The 13,518-nt window shown below is 42.8% G+C and overlaps 1 protein-coding gene across 1 annotated transcript in view; it reads right to left on the bottom strand.

Annotated features, from left to right (window-relative positions):
• LOC109867871 (noelin) overlaps nt 1-4,936 on the bottom strand; it is a 29,761-nt gene extending 24,825 nt beyond the window's left edge. Inside the window, exon 1 of the mRNA XM_031803087.1 lies at nt 4,459-4,936. Coding sequence (XP_031658947.1) covers nt 4,459-4,524 — 66 coding nt within the window. The 5' untranslated portion in view covers nt 4,525-4,936. The remainder of the gene's footprint in view (nt 1-4,458) is intronic.
• Between the last annotated feature and the right edge of the window lie 8,582 nt (nt 4,937-13,518).

Here is a 13,518-nt window from a genome sequence, read left to right as displayed (position 1 = left end):
GGGATGAACCGCCCAGGGAAACCAATCCCCCTTGTCGCCGTCAAACCCTTCTCCACATAGTAGCTATGCTCTGAATACATGTTCATTTAAAAACTCTGGCACACATACTGCTCTAGGGGTCTGATGTGTATGCTAATATAATGACGTGTATGCTAATATAATGATGTGTATGCTAGTATAATGACGTGCATGCTAATATAATGACGTGTACGCTAATATAATGACGTGTATGCTAATATAATGATGTGTATGCTAGTATAATGACGTGTATGCTAATATAATGATGTGTATGCTAATATAATGATGTGTATGCTAATATAATGACGGGTATGCTAATATAATGACGCGCATGCCAATATAATGACGTGTATGCCAATATAATGACGTGTATGCCAATATAATGACGTGTATGCTAATATAATGACGTGTATGCTAATATAATGACGTGTATGCTAATATAATGACGTGTATGCTAATATAATGATGTGTATGCCAATATAATGACGTGTATGCTAATATAATGACGTGTATGACGTGTATGCTAATATAATGACGTGTATGCTAATATAATGACATGTATGCTAATATAATGACGTGTATGCTAATATAATGACATGTATGCTAATATAATGACGTGTATGCTAATATAATGACGTGTATGCTAATATAATGACGTGTATGCTAATATAATGCCGTGTTGGTCTAGTATAATGACGTGTATGCTAATATAATGTCGTGTATGCTAGTATAATGACGCGTATGCTAATATAATGACGTGTATGCCAATATAATGACGTAAAGGATGTGGTGGATCTTCTGATGTGTTTAAGGTAGAACATCTGTCAAGATGTGAGGACGGATGTTGGTTATATTGCCTGAAGAATTGACAGCCAGTGTGTGTATGTGTGTGTGTGTGTGTGTGTGTGTGTGTGTGTGTGTGTGTGTGTGTGTGTGTGTGTGTGTGTGTGTGTGTGTGTGTGTGTGTGTGTGTGTGTGTGTGTGTGTGTGTGTGTGTGTGCCTGCCTGTCTGTCTGTCTGTGCCTTTGTGTGTCTCTTTGTGTGGCTGAGAGAAAGTGAGTGTGTACATGAGTGTGTGATGGAGAGAAACAGAGAGAGAGATAAAACGACAGAGAGACAGAAAGATGATGTCCATCATTGTGACTTGTTGTTGTTGTGCTCCAGACCACAGCACCTGACACAAATCATCCTCCACAGTTTACAGTAGAAATAATAGATTTCATTTCAGTGCATACTGCAGACCATGTCTCTCCAACCTGTTTCTGCAGAGCTACAGTCCTGTTGGTTTTCACCTCAACCCTAATCTAGTGCATCTGATTCTAATAATTAGCTGGTTGATAAGCTGAATCAGGATACAACTGGGGTTTGAGGGAAAATCTACAGGAGGGTATCTCTCCAGGAAGAGGGTTAGAGAGTCCTGCTGTAGACTAAGGACAGTGAAATAACACAGATTGATATGTACACTGGCCACCTCAGTGACATCTCCTAAATACTTGTACGTTCCTCTAAAATAAAACAATAGCCCGCAGTGGCAATGTTTTCAGAAAGACATCTGTATCTGTCCAGGTTGTAGGGGTAAAAGTGAAGTGGGGTGACATAAATCATCACCTCTAGAGCAAGTTATGTTGAAACAGAATCTGTCCAATAAATGTGAGTCTGGCTTTGATCACAAAGAAATGTGCTGCACTTTCTATCTCTGCTCTGTTCTCTTTCTCTCTCTCTCTCTCTCTCTCTCTCTCTCTCTCTCTCTCTCTCTTTCTCTCTCTCTCTATCTATCTTTCTATCTCTGCTCTGCTCTGTTCTGTTCTCTTTCTATCTCTGCTCTGTCCCCCCCCCTCTCTCTCTCTCTCTCTTTTGCTCTCTCTCTTTCTTACTCTTTTTTCTTTATCTCGCTCTCTCTCTCTGTCCCTCTCACACACTCTCTCTGTCTATCTCCAACCCTTATTTCTCTGTCTTTCTCCCCAATCTCTCTCACTCCGACTCTTTCCAAAACACCAAATTTCCCTCTACCTCGGCATCCTTGAGTGTGATGTGTGTGGTGTTTGATGTTGTAAGGGCTCTGTTGTCGGTTAAGCTATAAATAGTGCTCCACGGTGAGTATTATAGTAGTTCTGATAATGCTGGAGGCCGGAGGGGGTTGAGGCTGTGGCCGCGGTGAGTATTATAGTGGTGCTGATAATGCTGGAGGCCGGTGGGGGTTGAGCCTGTAGCCACGATGAGTATTATAGTGGTTCTGATAATGCTGGAGGCCGGAGGGGGTTGAGGCTGTAGCCACGGTGAGTATTATAGTGGTGCTGATAATGCTGGAGGCCGGTGGGGGTTGAGCCTGTAGCCACGATGAGTATTATAGTGGTTCTGATAATGCTGGAGGCCGGAGGGGGTTGAGGCTGTAGCCACAGTGAGTATTATAGTGGTTCTGATCATGCTGGAGGCTGGTGGGGGTTGAGGCTGTAGCCACGGTGAGTATTATAGTGGTGCTGATAATGCTGGAGGCCGGTGGAGGTTGAGGCTGTAGCCACGGTGAGTATTATAGTGGTTCTGATCATGCTGGAGGCCAGTGGGGGTTAAGGCTGTGGCCATGGTGAGTATTATAGTGGTTCTGATCATGCTGGAGGCCAGTGGGGGTTAAGGCTGTGGCCACGGTGAGTATTATAGTGGTTCTGATAATGCTGGAGGCCGGAGGGGGTTGAGTCTGTAGCCACAGTGAGTATTATAGTGGTTCTGATAATGCTGGAGGCTGGTTGGGGTTGAGGCTGTGGCCAGATATTGACTGACCTTGTTACAAATTACATCCATCCAAAATGCTCACGCACAGTCACACACTCAAACACACACATGCAATCATATAAACACACACACACATGCATGTACACACACACCAATGCCATCCAGGGCCACAAACTACAGTGTCAACCAAGCCCCTTACAGACAACATGCAGCACCCAAACTGTATAATGCAGGATGAAGTCCAACCTCGTATGCCTTTTCCTCTTCAATCAAGGAGATCAGAAGGGCAACATGTACAACAGAATCAGCATTACTGAGAGCTCAGCGCAGTGTTTGTGTCACAGTGTTATAGGGAGACTACAGTGATGTGTTGGTCATGGTGAAAGATGCATGGGAGAGATGAGGGCAGCAGAGTGTCTATGTGTTTTGTGGGGTCAGCTATTTCTCTCTGAGGCTGTGTGATGTACAAAACACACACCTCACTTGGCACTGACGTCAGTCCAACAACATCCTCTGAGTGATATTTTTACAGAGCTGTCCATTAACATTAATCCAATCTGAAACAAAGTACATGTTGAGGCCTGGGGTTGAATTTGTATTAAAAGGGTTTAAAAGAAATAGATAGAATATTGTGTGGTTGATGATTGTACATTGGGAAATAGATTTCCGCATAATGGACATGTTGACCGAATGATTATGTTGAACTAATGCCAATTTGTTAGCTTGTTTATGCACAGGGGGAAAGGAATGAACAGTATGTCTGTGGGAATGAACAGATACACCTGTAGTTTTAAATATATATATATCTTTTTTCATTTAAAAAATATCTGAGCAACCCTTTACGTAAACATTTGTGCTATACTTTTGGGAATGAACTTTGAACTGTAGGGTTAACTGTGCACACCATCGCTTCACAGATTGCTGGTGATTAAGACATTTGACAATAGAACAGCACTTGACTATATTCTCAACCATTACGGCCTTGGATACTTCTTAGGTGATTGGATTGATATGTCGGGGTGGATAATCGTTCATGCCAGACCAATAACATTTTATTTGGTTGGTTAGAACAAAGACCTCCTTTCTCGTCTCCATAGTCAGGTTCTCAAGCTCCACAGTCACTTCTCCTTTGGTCTTATTCAAAGGACCATGCTGTGTGCTGTGCTACTTGAAATGCAATAATATTTGACTGCTTGTTATTCGAAACAAACGACACATGCAGAATACCGATACATAATATCAGACACATCATAATGATTCGATTTAGAATGAAAAACAATAACCATTCTGACATAATCCTAACACTCACACAGATGATTTGGTTGGATGGGTTGATTTGTTATTCATTCATTACATTTTCTTATAATTTATACGTGTGTAATATATGTGTATATTTACACATTTGTGTGCATGTAGGATTTTGTACATCTCTATCCCTGCGCATTACACAGAGCCCCGTTAGAGTTAGGCTATGTGACATTCTTTGGGCGCTGCTGGCGCTATCTGCGCCCGTGTAGCATAATGTATCCACACATCATCGCCATGTAATCCCACCCGTTAATCTCTTTAAACGCGGAAACTGGCTAATTCACTTTAGCTCTGTCTAGGCTACCGAGAAGACACCGGGTACTAAAATTTTATCTCGTGCCAAGTAACTGCTCACCACAGCGTAGCTCTAATACAGTGGGGAAAATGGCGTGTGTTTAAACCTACTTGAGTGAGTTCTGTGCCCATCAACACGAGGACGATAAGACTCAGGATCTTGCTCGAGGGCTGCATCTCTTTCCTCCGGGTGTGTGGAACCAACGCTCTCACATGCAGATCTGTCCCTTTGCGTCCCCCGCACGGAAGTCCTCTCCTCTCCGCTCCCTCGTAGCGCTGATCCGTAGCTCGTATCCCTCAGCAACCAAATAGTAGAAAGCGAGAAATCGGTATTACGGAATCAGAGTCTCTTAGCATATTTATTTCATCTCGGCTCCTCCGTCTTGGTGTTTCTGTTCGTTCTTCTTTTATTTCTTCCTCTCTAATCGCCACAACGGGTTCTAATAAACATTTGCGAAGGGAAACGTTGGTTTATAATACGGGAATCAGCACTGGTTACTCAGATATTGCCAAAACTTTGCCTCCCTGCCTGGAGTCGCCGAATAAGCGATGGGTGTAAAATGAGAGAGCGCGGAGCTGTCCACGGTGCTGAAACAGGAAGTGATGTGGCAGAGCGTGGGAAATTCAAGCAAGACAACATGGAGCGCGCCAGAGAGATAGGAATAATATTCTATGATTTTTATGATTGAAAAAACATGACCCTTTTTCAATTCTAGTATTTATACTGAACAAAAATATAAACTTAACACGTCAAAGTGGTCCCATGTTTCATGAACTGAAATAAAAGATCTAAGAAATGTTCCATATGCACAAAAAGCTTATTTCTCTCAAATGTTGTGCACAAATGTGTTTACATCCCTGTTCGTGAGCATTTCTCCTTTGCCAAGATAATTCATCCACATGACAGGCATATCAAGAAACGGATTAAACAGCATGATCATTACATGGACTATTTACATTGACCCCCCTCTTGTTTGTTTTTACACTGATGCTACTGGCTGTTTATTATCTATGCATAGTCACTTTACAAATGACCTCGACTAACATGTAGACACACACATTGACTCAGTACTGGTACCCCCTGTATATAGCCTCATTGTTGTTGTTAAGTCATTTTCTTGTTACTTAAAAAAAATGGTATAAATGTTTTTTATTTTATTTTATTTAGTAAATATTTCCTTAACTCTATTTCTTAAACTGTATTGTTTGTTAAGGGCTTGTAAGTAAGCATTTCACAGTAAGGTCTACACACATATTGCATTCGGCACATGTGACAAATAACATTTGATTTGAGATGCGCCTTGTACTGGGGACAATAAAAGGCCACTCTAAAGTTTGTCACACAACACAATGCCACAGATATCTCAAGTTTTGGCATGCTGACTGAAGGAATGTCCACCAGAGCTGTTGCTGGAGCATTGAATTTTCATTTCTCTACCATAAGCCAACATAGTTTTAGAGAATTTGGCAGTAGGTTCGACCAGCCTCATAACCACAGACTACATGTAACCACGCCAGCCCAGGACCTCCACACCTGGTTTAGTCTGAGACCAGCCACACAGACAGCTCATGAAACTGTGTTTGCACAGCTGAAGAATTTCTGCACAAACTGTCAGAAACCATCTCAGGAAAGCTCATCTGTGTTCTTTGTCCTCACCAGGGTTTTGACCTGACTACAGTTCGAAACTTCAGTGGGCAAATGCTCAACTTCAATAGCCACTAGCACGCTGGATGAATCCCGGTTTCAACTGTACGGGGCAGATGGCAGACAGTGTGTATGGCGTCATGTGGGTGAGCGGTTTGCTGATGCCAACGTTGTGAACATGGTGTCGGTGGGGTTATGGTATGGGCAGGCATAAGCTACAGACAACAAACACAATTGCATTTCATCTATGGCAATTTAAATGCACAGAGATACCGTGATGAGATCCTGATGCCCATTGTTTTGCCAGTCATCCGCTGCCATCACCTCATGTTTCAGCATGATAATGCACAATTGCCCCCAAAAAATGTGGCAAGGATCTGTCATGCTTCCTGGGAGAAAACATGTCCCAGTTCTTCCATAGCCTGCATACTCACCAGTCATGTCACCTATTGAGCATGTTTGGGATGCTCTCGATCGATGTGTACGACAGCATGTTCCAGTTCCCATCAATTTCCAACAACATCGCACAGCCACGTAGAAAAAGGAGGAAGGGAAACGCTGCTAAGATACACAATAGTAGTTTGGTAGACAGAAGGTGCTCTTTGGTAAAAGGGGTACATTGGCCATCAAAAAGAAAGGAGGACCAAGGCACTCTTCATATAATTAATGAACATGCCATTATTTGTATGGCATGTTCAATGGGAACAAAGTTTAAAAACTCTGATGCGTTTCGGCTGCATGGCCTTCGTCAGGGAGTAACATCGCACAGCCATTGAAGGAGTGGTACAACATTCCACTGGCCGCAATCAACAGCCTGGTCAACTCTAGGCAAAGGAGATGTGTCGTGCTGCATGAGGCAAATGGAGGTCACACCAGATACTGACTGGTTTTCTGATCCACCCCCTACCTTTATTTTACCAAAAAGATGCATATCTGTATTCCCAGTCATGTGAAATCCATATTAGAGCCTAATTTATTTATTTCCATTGCCTGATTTCCTTATATGAACTGTAACTCAGTAAAATCTTGAAATTGGGTCATGTTGGTTAAAACATGTGTTTAGTGTAATTTATATGTTGGTCACAGCCCTATTAAAATACATCTGGCCTGTTTGTGGTCTAGACTAGAGAGCCTATTTAGTCCATTATGTTCTTTGATTTGACTCAAATTCCACAATTATTGTACTGTATTTATTTGACATTCACATACACCTCTGTTCATTGACGATAAAATAATACATGATATATGATGATCAATAAGGCTGGAATGGTGTTGTGGTTTCCAAATGGAGAAATTGATCAGCCACTAATGGCAGTAACAGTGGCTTCATCCTGTGTGGTATATACTGTACTTAAGCAATAAGGCCTGAGGAGGTGTGGTATATGGCCTGGACACAGCCGTGGTATATTGGCCATATATTGCAAACCCCCAAGGTGCCTTAATGCTATTATAAACTGGTTACCAACATAATCGAGCATAAAAGTAAATGTTTTGTCATACCCATAGTATATGGTCTGATATACCACGTCTGTCAGCTAGTCAGCATTCAGGGCTCAAACTACCCAGTTTATAATTAGCTACAACTACAGCCTGTTCTCAATATGCTTTACCCCACTGCACAATACAGGGATATCTATGTTTATGAAGTTGACAGCAACCTTAGTTGGGTTTGAAAGTGTACATTTTTAATTTGAGTGTCCTCCTCTCCCTGCCCACATGTGCTATACAGTGATATACAGTGATATACAGTGCTATACAGAATATACAGTGCTATACAGTGCTATACAGTGATATACAGTGCTATACAGTGATATAGAGTGCTACACAGTGCTATACAGTGCTACACAGTGCTATACAGTGATATAGAGTGCTACACAGTGCTATACAGTGATATACAGTGCTACACAGTGCTATACAGTGATATACAGTGCTACACAGTGCTTTACAGTGCTATACAGTGATATACAGTGATATACGGTGCTATACAGTGATATACGGTGCTATACGGTGCTACACGGTGCTATACTGTGCTATACAGTGATACAGAATGCTATACAGTGATATACGTGATATACAGTGCTATACAGTGATATCATGTACAGTGATATACTGTGCTATACAGTGCTTGACAGTGATATACAGTGCTATACAGTACTTTACAGTGATATACAGTGCTATACATGGCTTTACAGGGATATGCAGTGCTATTCAGTGCTATACAGTGCTATACAGTGATATACAGTGTTATAGTGCTGTATAAAACATATATGGCACCTTGGAAAGGGTTGCACAGCTGAAGGCCAGACGGAAGCCAATCTGAAGTAAAAGGCAAATGACAGCCCCTTTGGAGTTTGCTAAAAGGCACTTAAAGGACTCTCAGACCATGAGAAACAAGATTCTCTGGTCTGATAAAACCAAGATTGAACTCTTTGGCCTGAATTCCAAGCGTCACATCTGGAGGAAACCTGGCACCATCCCTACAGTGAAGCGTGGTGGTGGCAGCATCATGCTGTGGGGATTTTTTCAGCAGTAGAGACTGGGAGACTAGTCAGGCCCGGGGGAAAGATGAATGGAGCAAAGTACAGAGAGATCCTTGATGAAAAACTACTCCAGAGCACTCAGGACCTCGGACTGGGGGCGAAGGTTCACCTTCCAACAGGACAACGATGCTAACCACACTGCCAAAACAACACAGGAGTGGCTTCGGGACAAGTCTCTGACTCTCCTTGAGTGGCCCAGCCAGAGCCCGGTCTTGAACCCGATCAAACATCTCTGGAAAGACCTAAACATAGCTGTGCAGCAACACTCCCCATCCAACGTGACAGAGCTTGAGAGGATCTGCAGAGAAGAATGGGAAAATCTCCGCAAATACAGGTGTGCCGAGCTTATGGCGTCATACCCAAGAAGACTCATGGCTGTAATCACTGCCATAGGTCCTTCAACAAAGTACTGAGTAAAGGGTCTGAATACGTACAGTACCAGTCAAACGTTCGGACAAACCTTCTCATTCAAGGGCTTTTCTTTATTTGTACTATTTTCTACATTGTACAACTATGAAATAACCCATATGGAATCATGTAGTAACCAAAAAAGTGTAAACAAATTAAAGTATATGTTATATTGGTTGGAAAAGCATTCCAGGGGAAACTGGGGGAAACTTGAGAGAATTCCAAGAATGTGCAAAGCTGTCATCAAGGCAAAGGGTGGCTACTTTGAAGAATCTCAAATATATTTTTATTTGTTTAACACTTTTTTGGTTACTACATGTGTTCATGTGTTGTTTCACAGTTTTGATGTCTTGGGGGCCTGTGTTTGGGGGCCTGTGTTTGGGGGCCTGTGTTTGGGGGCCTGTGTGACTACCTCCATGTACTTCTTCACTTTGTTGGAACATTGAACATTCTCTCTCTGTGCCGTGCCCATTTAATTGTGTGCCTCTGTAATGGCCTCTTTTCTCTTTTCCAAAAGTAATGCGTCTGTCAATTGGGTGCCCGAGAAGTCTTTGATGCGATTCCATGGCCGCCAGGCTGCCTGTCACGACTGAATTGTATTATACACTAATAGCTTAAAGGCATGAAGCCTCAGACACACGCTCCTTAAACAGGCAAACAGCTCACAGAGGGACCCAGCTAGCTGTAGCTGGCTAAACATATACACTCAAATCCACTCTGGTTACAAAGCACTGAGCCAAAGAAATACATAGTCTCCGTCCAAATGGCACCCTATTCGGTTTATACTCTACTTTTGATCAGGTTCTGGCACTAAATAGGGAATAGGGTGCCATCTGAGATGCACACAGAGAGATATTGTACTGTAATTTAATGTGAAGAACAGGCTGCATAGACTGATGATTGTTGTCAATTTTACTACCTGGTAAGGTGGTGAAGTCAGGTTAAGATCCTATTATACTTTAACCCTCTATTGTCTTGTGGACAAAATGTTTATTTTTACTGGTGTGCTTTTGAACGGAGACTCTAGCTACAGATGGTGCCCTCAAATGAGCTAAGAGGTTAATGGGAAAACCCTCGAATAAACTGCAGCCTAAAATATATTATTGTTCACAAACGACACCAAATGGCACCCTATTCCCTGTAGTGCACTACATTTGACAAGGGCCCATATGGCTGTTGTCAAAAGTTGTGCTCTATATAGGGAATAGGGTGCCATTTGTGATGCCCCCACTGTCTGTCCAGAGTGGTTGAGCTGCTCCACTATCATTCTCTTAAAAACAGCAATACAATACATTCACTCAATCCCTACAGTCTAGATATACTGAACACATTAAATGGACCTCTCACTGTCATGGGACTTGAATAACAGAAAATAGATATTACCAATTTTGCTTCCATTATGTTGTATGAGTGGTGTGTGTGTGTGTGTGTGTGTGTGTGTGTGTGTGTGTGTGTGTGTGTGTGTGTGTGTGTGTGTGTGTGTGTGTGTGTGTGTGTGTGTGTGTGTGTGTGTGTGTGTGTGTGTGTGTGTGTGTGTGTGTGTGTGGCCTACAGTATACAGTACTGGATCAGAATGTGATTATGAAGTGTTGAAATGATGATTCTGTAAGTGATGGTAGATCAATGTGCACTAAGAGGATGTCCCAATTGCTTTACAGAGTTTGTTAATGCTCTCCAGTCCACTTGCTTTAGTCTAGCTACCGGTCCAAGACTAATCCCACTGTTGCAGGGTGCCTAGACATGATGCATTATTAAAAACCACAGTCATAGCTAGCCACAACGTCCCCCAGTCCATTACGACTGTGTGACGAAGATCCAGCCTGGTTAATATGATCCATTATTGAGCAGTTACGCCACAGTCTATTGACGTGAGAAGCGTTTAAGTGTGTGTGTGTGTGTAGATATGATCCATTATTAACAGCAGAGATCTCCTTGCGGCACCACAGAGATTCATTAGGACAGATTATTTTTATCCCAGAGTTAAAACACCTCAACCGGTGACGGTTGTGATTAGCGTGAGCTAGTGACCCAGATAGAGTTAGCGACCTGTCTCTTCACAGTCGGTGTCACGGACAAGAATCCACAGCAGGGGGGAGAAAGAGAAGGAGGAGAAAGACTATGGAAGATGAAGGTGGGGAGGAAAAGGAGGAAGATGAGGAGGAGGAAGGGGAAGAAAGGAGAACCTGAATAATGGGACAACTTCCATGGGAAATGAATAATACAACCTACAGGCTTTGAAGGAGTTGGGGAAGAGTTGGAGTGAGTTAAGTGATGGGTTCAATGTCTCTTGAGACAGACCATATACGTAGGCACCAGCAACTCCTGTGGCGGGCCGGGTGCAGTGCACGCTAACCAAGGTCGCCAGGTGTTTCCTCCAACACATTGGTGCAAGGTGTTTCCTCCAACACATTGGTGCAGCTGGCTTCCGGGTTGGATGCGCGCTGTGTTAAGAAGCAGGGTTGTGGTTGGGTTGTGTTTTGGAGGACGCATGGCTTTCGACCGTCGTCTCTCCTGAGGACGCATGGCTTTCGACCGTCGTCTCTCCTGAGCCCGTACGGGAGTTGTAGCGATGAGACAAGATAGTAATAACTAACAATTGGATACCATGAAATTGGGGAGAAAAGGAGGTAAGTATTCCTATCCAAATCTGGTGCAAAATATTCAATATTCAATATTCAATTGCACTAAATGGAAGCGAGGCCTGGGCCCAACCTGTAACTATTTTAAGCATTGGGAGAAAAGCCCAATAGAAAATCTATGAATTCTGCAGAATTGTACTAAATAACCAAAAGAAAGTATCAAATAATGCCTGCAAAAAAAGTAATCATTTGAAATGAAGCTCCAAAACATCCAAATCAAAGCACTGGAAACCCATGACCTGAACTCTGAAAAGAGTCCCTATGTCAGCTGTTAAAAACACTAAACAACACTATTATCCAAACACACAGGGAAATCAATCAAACTGTTACAGCAATGAAAACCTCCTATTTGACAAATTGGGAAAAATAAACAAAAACACAGAATAACTAAATTGCTATTTGGCCCTCAAAAGAGAATACAAATTGGCAGAATATCTCTATTCTGTCCGAGACAGATCCTGAGCGGGGCGGCAGGGTAGCCTAGTGGTTAGAGCGTTGGACGAGTAACCGGAAGGTTGCAAGTTCAAATTCCTGAGCTGACAAGGCTGACAAAGCACAAATCTGTCGTTCTGCCCCTGAACAGGCAATTAACCCACTGTTCCTAGGCCGTCATTGAAAATAAGAATTTGTTCTTTAACTGACTTGCCTAGTTAAATAAAGGTAAAATAAATTTAAAAAAAATACAGGCTCAGCGATCACCAATGAGCTATAGAAAAAGGGAGACACAAAAAGACATGGCTACCCAAAGAGGAGTGTCTATGTGGTCACTGCACCACAGGGGAGGCAGAGATGCACTTTTTCCTCTACTGTGAGAAATACTCCGAAATAAGATCAGATTTTAGCAAGGAAATTGTCACGTATACTCCCTCTCTGTCCTCTAGGTCACCAGACTGCTGATTATTACACACTCCTATCACCATCGTCACGCGCACCAGCGCTTATTGACACTCACCTAGACTCCATCACCTCCTTGATTACCTTCCCTATATACGTCACTCCCTTTGGTTCCTTCCCTATATATGTCACTCCCTTTGGTTCCTTCCCTATATATGTCACTCCCTTTGGTTCCTTCCCTATATATGTCACTCCCTTTGGTTCCTTCCCTATATATGTCACTCCCTTTGGTTCCTTCCCTATATATGTCACTCCCTTTGGTTCATTCCCTATATATGTCACTCCCTTTGGTTCCTTCCCTATATATGTCCCTCCCTTTGGTTCCTTCCCTATATATGTCACTCCCTTTGGTTCCTTCCCTATATGTGTCCCTCCCTTTGGTTCCTTCCCTATATATGTCACTCCCTTTGGTTCCTTCCCTATATGTGTCCCTCCCTTTGGTTCCTTCCCTATATATGTCACTCCCTTTGGTTCCTTCCCTATATGTGTCCCTCCCTTTGGTTCCTTCCCTATATATGTCACTCCCTTTGGTTCCTTCCCTATATATGTCACTTCCTTTGGTTCCTTCCCTATATATGTCACTCCCTTTGGTTCCTTCCCTATATGTGTCCCTCCCTTTGGTTCCTTCCCTATATATGTCACTTCCTTTGGTTCCTTCCCTATATATGTCACTCCCTTTGGTTCCTTCCCTATATATGTCACTTCCTTTGGTTCCTTCCCTATATATGTCACTCCCTTTGGTTCCTTCCCTATATATGTCACTCCCTTTGGTTCCTTCCCTATATATGTCACTTCCTTTGGTTCCTTCCCTATATGTGTCCCTCCCTTTGGTTCCTTCCCTATATATGTCACTCCCTTTGGTTCCTTCCCTATATATGTCACTTCCTTTGGTTCCTTCCCTATATATGTCACTCCCTTTGGTTCCTTCCCTATATGTGTCCCTCCCTTTGGTTCCTTCCCTATATATGTCACTTCCTTTGGTTCCTTCCCTATATATGTCACTCCCTTTGGTTCCTTCCCTATATATGTCACTCCCTTTGGTTCC

The sequence above is a fragment of the Oncorhynchus kisutch genome, linkage group LG23 (genome assembly GCF_002021735.2).
Source record: "Oncorhynchus kisutch isolate 150728-3 linkage group LG23, Okis_V2, whole genome shotgun sequence".
Classification (NCBI taxonomy): domain Eukaryota; kingdom Metazoa; phylum Chordata; class Actinopteri; order Salmoniformes; family Salmonidae; genus Oncorhynchus; species Oncorhynchus kisutch.
This window is presented reverse-complemented; position numbering and strand designations above follow the sequence as displayed.